The 6823-nt window shown below is 42.4% G+C and overlaps 1 protein-coding gene across 1 annotated transcript; it reads right to left on the bottom strand.

The window, feature by feature from the left end:
- Positions 1-5612: 5612 nt before the first annotated feature.
- On the bottom strand, positions 5613-5954 carry LOC102813806 (protein FAM127C-like). Its single transcript, XM_006877437.1, has one exon. It carries the CDS (start codon positions 5952-5954, stop codon positions 5613-5615), a length of 342 nt encoding a protein of 113 aa, XP_006877499.1.
- Positions 5955-6823: the final 869 nt, after the last annotated feature.

The raw sequence follows: 6823 nt of genomic DNA, 5'->3' as shown, positions 1-6823 counted from the left end.
GTCCTTGACAACTTCAATCTTTTCTCCATTGATAAGAATGCTGTTTATTGGTCCAGTGGTGAGGATTTTTGTTTTCTTTACATTGAGATGTAATCCATATGGAAGGCTGTGCTCTTTGATCTTCATCAGTAAGTGTTTTAAGTCCTCTTCTCTTTCAGCAGGATTGTATCAAGATGGTGGATCGGGTAGATGTGCAGTGAGGAGCTTTGTCAATAACAACACAGAATACCAGTCAAAGCTGGCTCATGGTGCTAGAGCTCTAAACCACATATAAATGAATATTTAGAAGATTGGAAGGCTTACAGCTAGGGGAATTTGTAAGAGAATCAAGAAATCCATTGCTTTCTAATTCAAGACACTCAGCTATTCCCGAAGCTGCCATCTTGGGAGAGAACAAATGGGGGAAGAATCAGAACAGCCACAAATGCCTGACAGAACCTAGAAGATACAGGTGTGGACATTTTTTTTTTTTTTTGTATCTGTCCATTGTTCATTGGTCTCTCCCTGACTGTGCACCTCCATTCTGATCACTAGAGGGGATACCTGAGCGAATGGATACCCCAACCCCACCCCTGGAGGGTTCTACTATGCAAGCACACAGATCTCCTCGAAAATTAAAGTGACAGTTTCAACATAAAACCAAACAGCTATCACTCATCTGTTTGTCGTACTGTGGTGGCTTGTGAGTTGCTGTGATTCTGAGGGCTATGCCACCGGTATTTTAAATAACCAGCAGGGTCACCCATGGTGGACAGGTTTCAGATGAGCTTCCAGACAAAGATAGACTAGGAAGAAGTAGTGACAAACTACTTCCGAATCTTTAGTCACTGAAAACCTTATGAATGGCAGAGAAACACTGTCAGATACAATGCCGGAAAATGAGCCCCTCAGGTTGGAAGGCACTCAAAATGTGACTGGGGAGGAGATGCCTCCTCAAAGTAGAGTTGACCATGAGGACACGAATGGAGTTAAGCTCGTGGAAGAAAAACCCACAGAACCTTCATTTGCTGATGGGGCACAACTCAAATTGAAGAGAAACAGCTGTAAACATCCACTGAAAATTGGAACATGGAATGTACGAAGTATGAATCTGGGAAAATTGGAAGTTGTCAAAAATGAAATAGAACGCATCAACATCGATAACTTAGGCATTAGTGAGCTGAAATGGACTGGCATTGGCCATTTTGAATCTGACAACCACATGGTTTACTATGCAGGGAATGAGAAATTGAGAGCAAGTTTCAGTGTCTCTTTGACATCCATTTTGACCTTGTCCTTCTTTCTTGTTCTCTTTTTTTGTAATTTATTAAATGTTTTTATTTTTGATTGAGTGAAAGTTTACAGGGCACATCATCATCTTCACATTCAACCATTCATATAGCTTGTTTCATTACATTGATTATTATCCCCTCCATATATCATCAGTTAACAGTGTTTCTCTCTATCCTCTTTAGCTTTTTGGGGTTTTTTGGGGGGGAGGGGCGCGGGGAACTTGCCTTTTTGGAATTTACAGTCTCGGCTTTTAGGGAAGGTTTTTACATTTGTCTGTGGATATCCAGGGCTCATGTATGAGATTACTAACAAGCATTACTGAATAATCAGATGAGGGACAGTTTGCTATGTCTACTAGGTGGCTCTTTCTTGTCCTCTTAATGACTTTTTGCTTTCTTCATGTATGATGTTCTTGATGTCATCCTACAACTCTTTTGGTCTTTGGTCTTTAGTGTTTAATGTGTTAAATCTTTTCTTCAGATGATCCCTAAATTCAGGTTAGATATATACAAAGTCATATTTTGGCTCTTGTGGACTTGTTTTCATTTTCTTCAGCTTCAATTTGAATTTGTATATGAGTAGTTGATTGTCTGTTCCACAGTCTGCCCCTGGCCTTGTTTTCACTGATGATATGGAGTTTTTCCATGGTTTCTTTCTGCAGATGTAGTCAATTTGATTTCTATTTATTCCATCTGGTGTGGTCCATGTGTATAGTTGTTTCTTACGCTGTCTAAAGAAGGTCTTTGAAATGAACAAATCATTGGTTTTGCAGAATTGTATCATGAGTTCTCCTGTATAATTTCTATCACCAAGGCCATATTTTCCAACTACTAATCCTTCTTCTTTGCTCCCAGCCTTTGCATTCCAATCATCAGTAATGATCAATACATCTTGATTGCATGATTGATCAATTTCAGATTGAAGAAGTTGGTAGAATTCTTCTATTTCATCCTCACTGGCTTTAGTGGTTGGTGCATAAATTTGAATAATAGTGATATTAACTGGTCTTTTTTGTAGGTGCATGGGTATTATCCTATCACAGACAGCAGAGATATAGAACTTCCAAATGGCAAGGAAGCCAAGTTAATTTCAAGACAAAACAGTTTTAAGCAAGGAAAAAGGAATAAATTACAGGGTAACCTCAAAGAAAAATAATACACCTGTACATCAAAATAAATAAAGAAGAAAATTAGGAAGATTTAGTAAATAGTAACACAACAGAAATGAAAATGAAAAGAAATCCCATAAGCAATGAAATCAGCACAGAAAATTATGCGGAACAAATAATTCAGCAACACCGCACAAACACACACACACACAAACACATGAAAATGACAGCAATTAATTCATACCTTTTGACAATTACACTGAATGTAAATGTATTAAATGTACCAGTTAAGAGACAGAGAGAAAAGAATGGGTAAGAAAACAGGATCCTTCAATATGCTGTCTATAAGAGACATATCCGAAAAATGGAGACAGCCTAAATGCCCACCAATGGAAGAATGGTTAAATAAACTTTGATACATACACACAATGGAATATTACAAAATGTTGAAGAATAATGATAATTGTGAGACTGATAAAAGACTGCTCTGCATAAGGTCTCTATGAGTCGGAACTGATATGATGGCACCTAATCACTACAACAAAATTTCTCAATAAGGAATGATGCTTAATCTACAGTATCAAATTTTATCAATCAGCTTTCTAGTATTGAATGTGAAATGAATTTTTATACATCCATTTTCTTTAAGAGAAATATGGGATTGAAAAAAATTGGGACGGTGAATTTAAAAAACAAAGCAGTTGTTGCTGAGAAGATTCCCAATCCTTGTTATCTCATATATGTCAGGGTAGAACTGTGCTCCGTAGAGTGTTCAATGGCTGATTTCTTGGAAATAAATTCCCAGACTTTTCTTCCAAGGTACCTCTGAATTGACTCCAACCTCGACCCTTTGGTTAGCATTCACTGTTTGCACGACCCAGACTCTGCTGGAAGGACATCATCTTCTAGCTTCTTTCAAGTATGGTATGTGCTAAGTATGAATTTTGACTGAAGTATTAGTTTTTGTTGTTAAGTGCTGTTGAGTTTGCACCAAATCTTAGCAACCTTGTATAGGGTGAGGAGGAGCTATTGAGTTTGAACTGCCAATCTTGTGGTTCAAATCCACTTTGCAGCCCAGTGCATCACACCAAGACTCCAAAATAATGGTAATTTTTTTTTTTAAATTGAATTTAAGTGATTTCTCATTAAACAAAATGGAAGGCCCTGTTAGATGGGTCAGGTTACTCTGGTACAGGGTCAGTATTAGCAAGCAGGTTTTTTCCTGGGGGATGCTGGGTAGTCAGAACCTGACCTTTCAGGACCTTAGCCCTAAATGTAGTTAAGTGAAATCTGTTACCCAATTGGTAGATTTCTATATTGTCCTCATTCACAGCTAATCTTGGCTAAAATAGCTAGATCAACCCAAGCTCCATGTCCAGCAAACTAAATCACATGAGGGGGCAAAATTTTACCTGTTCAAATAAGCAGAGAGATTGAAGTGAAACAAATAAACAAACAAACAAACAAACAAACAAACCCTGGTGTGATTCATTCATCTTTCTCAGGTCTTGGAAAGATCAAAGACTTGTGTGACCTTTAAAAATCACAACAGTGCTGTGCTATAAGCTTACCTGTAGGAAGGTTGCATCAGTAGGAATATTTAACTCTGTTTAAACAATTGGTAAGGGAACAGCGGCCCTGGTAGCCCAGAACTGAAAGGTCACAGTTCCAATCTACCAGTCTCTCCACGGGAGAAAGATGAGGCTTTCTGATTCCATAAAGATTTACTGCCTCAGAAACCCTATGCAGGGTCACTATGAGTCAGAACCGACTCAGTGACACACAGGCACCACCAGAGATCTAAGAGGCTGGACTGCAAAGAAATGACAAGGAATGATGATGTTTTCTGGACATTGGGAAGTTTATAGCTTTATTGTCACCAAGTTTTACCTAAATCAGTGATGATAATTATACATCCCTCCACACATATAATCTAAATATTTGAGATTCTAGAAATAGATTTGTTGTTTTACAAAAAGTACCTTTCTCATTCCACAGGTTACACAAATCCTGGAACAATCTGTGTAAGAATGCAGTCTTTCTTAATTTTGAAGTTGTGCTTCAAGATGCTTTTTTTGGAAATGAGAAAATCTTTTCCAAAAAGCCTGGCAGCTGACTTATCGGCACATGGTATCAGACAGATCAGCTCACAGTCCATGTCCTAGGGTGAATGTAGCTATCTGATGGGCTGAGGAGATTCCTCCTCAGGGAGAGAATGGTCACGAGTGGCCTCTTCATCCCCAGCATACCGCAGGACCTGACCTTTACTGTTCTATAAAGCATCAGTCTCAGAATGTCTGGGTGAAAAGAGTTTCTGAATAACACATGGACCCACCCCCTTTACAGACAGGGATGGAGAGATTTCAGATTCACTGAGAGTCAGTAATTCTTTTTAGTGTCTGGCATTTATTGAAAACTTATTTTTTTAAAAAGAAAAGACTTTTATTCAGGTTGTGTTGCGGAGCTGGGAAGAAAACGGGGATTAGCTTTTTGATGGAAAGGCACACACACACATCTGAGAGACAGCTGCAAATACAAAAGAGAAATGGATTCTGGGGAGAATTAACAGGTCCACAGAGAAAAGAAGTCACTGGATTTGGTTGCAGGCACACCTGGGCCCTGGTGGCCATCTGGTAGGGGCACAGCAGGTGTCTTGAGAGTAGGAAGGGGATGGAGCCCCCTGAAGGGGAAAGGCTGGTCATTTCAGGGGAGTGGTGAGCTATCTGAGTCACTGTTCAGTGGCTGAGTCCAGTCCAGGTCCCTCCTGGGTGAGTCCTGAAGGCCAAGTGCAGCAGCTTGGGGGCGAGGGGGGATGCAGAAGATGTAACCATGGACGGAGCAGGTGGATGCAGGGATGCAGGCCTGGTGGTCTGGCAGTGGACGAGCTGTGGGTGGTCCGTCCAGTGTGTGACAGGCTTGCAGTTGGAGCACAGGGCCCAGTCCAGATGTACACGGGAAGGGCTAGGCTGGCCCGTGCGCTGGGAGAGGGGGGCGGTAAGGTGCACTCCAGAGAAAAGCTCAGTATCAGCAGTGGGGACAGGGAGCGCTATTTCCGGAACAAAGGCAAGCACTATGCGGGAGGGGCAGGAGTGGGGAGAGGGAGGCAGTGGCTGGGGGAAGTGGGGAGTTGGGGGTGGAGGCAGGGGAGGATTAGCGCCTGTTACTGGGCTTGAGATGAAGGCGCACAGGGACCCCTCCCCAGCGCACTGCTCCGGCCCCAGGGAGTTCTGGCCTAGAAATCTTCATCCTCCTCCCAACCAAAGACCCGCTTCATCTCAGCCAGGAAGCCCCGGTAATCATTGAGGAGGGGGCTCTCCTTTTTGATGTAGGGGATCACCCACTGCAGGGCTGGCCCCGTGAGGCGAGTGATGAGGAACGTCACCTTCAGGGCGTCATTGGAGAACACGGTCTCGTCCACGAACATGTAGGAGCCCGTCTGCACGATGAACTCCGGGAGCCGGTCGGTGTCGCCATCAAATGTCTCGGGAAAGGGAATCGGGTTCCTCCACCTACGCGCCTGGGGCCACCGGTGCCTGGACAGGAGGGCCTTCATCAATTTCACCCGATCCTCCATCGTGCTGGTTTGCTCTGCCTGGCTCTGCCCAGCTCTGCCAGGCTCTGCAGATATGGTACCCAGGCGTAGCAGGAAGTGCGTGTCCGCAGAGGCGGTCCCAAGACTGAGGGGTGGGTGCTTAGGGGACGGAGTAAAATGGCAGATTGGCAGGGCTAGAGTGCCGCCCGCATTCCTTGCATTGCTGGTTCAGAGTCAGATTAGGAATGCAACATTAGGGGACTTGGAAGGCTTCAGAACTGGAATTCAAGCCTTCCCCGGGAGTTTCCAGATAGCTTGTCAGCTGAGTTTTGACTTTGTATAAAGACAATACAACAATGCTGTTGGAAAAATTGAATTTCCATGTACCAAAAAGTCAAATTTGATCCATACCTCATTATTGTTTTTAAATGCCATAGAGTTGGTTCTGACTCATGGTGACCCTGTATAGGCTTGCTGATGAGAGGCTGGTGAATTTGAACCACCAACCTTGTGGTTTAAACTTACCTTGCGGTCCAGTGTTTATCCTACAGTTCTATACCAGCATAGTTGAGAAAAAGTAGCTCAACTCCTTTATAGATCTAACTATAAAACTTAACTTATAAAATTCCTAGGAGAGAACTTTGCATCCTTGGGTTAGGCAATGATTTCTTAGCCACAATACCAAAAAGTACAATGCAGAAATGAAAAATCAAACAATTGAACTCCATATGATTAAAAAATAAAAAGAACAATGTTCTTCAAAATACAAATGTTAACAAAATGAGAAGATAAACCACCAGCAGCTGTCGTTGTTAAGTGCTGTCGGTTCCAACCCATAGTGACCCTGTATAGGGTTTCCAAGGTGTGACTGGTGAGCTTGAACCGCTGACCTTGCGGTTCAAACCAGCCTT

This window comes from Chrysochloris asiatica, unplaced genomic scaffold (assembly GCF_000296735.1).
Source record: "Chrysochloris asiatica unplaced genomic scaffold, ChrAsi1.0 scaffold00498, whole genome shotgun sequence".
Lineage (NCBI taxonomy): Eukaryota > Metazoa > Chordata > Mammalia > Afrosoricida > Chrysochloridae > Chrysochloris > Chrysochloris asiatica.
The sequence above is the reverse complement of the archived record's forward strand: the minus strand, read 5'-3'. Positions and strand labels throughout refer to the sequence as shown.

What these genes read in the sequence shown, in the direction of transcription:
- LOC102813806 (XM_006877437.1), bottom strand. Translation starts at nt 5,954, where the DNA reads ATGGAGGATCGGGTGAAATTGATGAAGGCCCTCCTGTCCAGGCACCGG.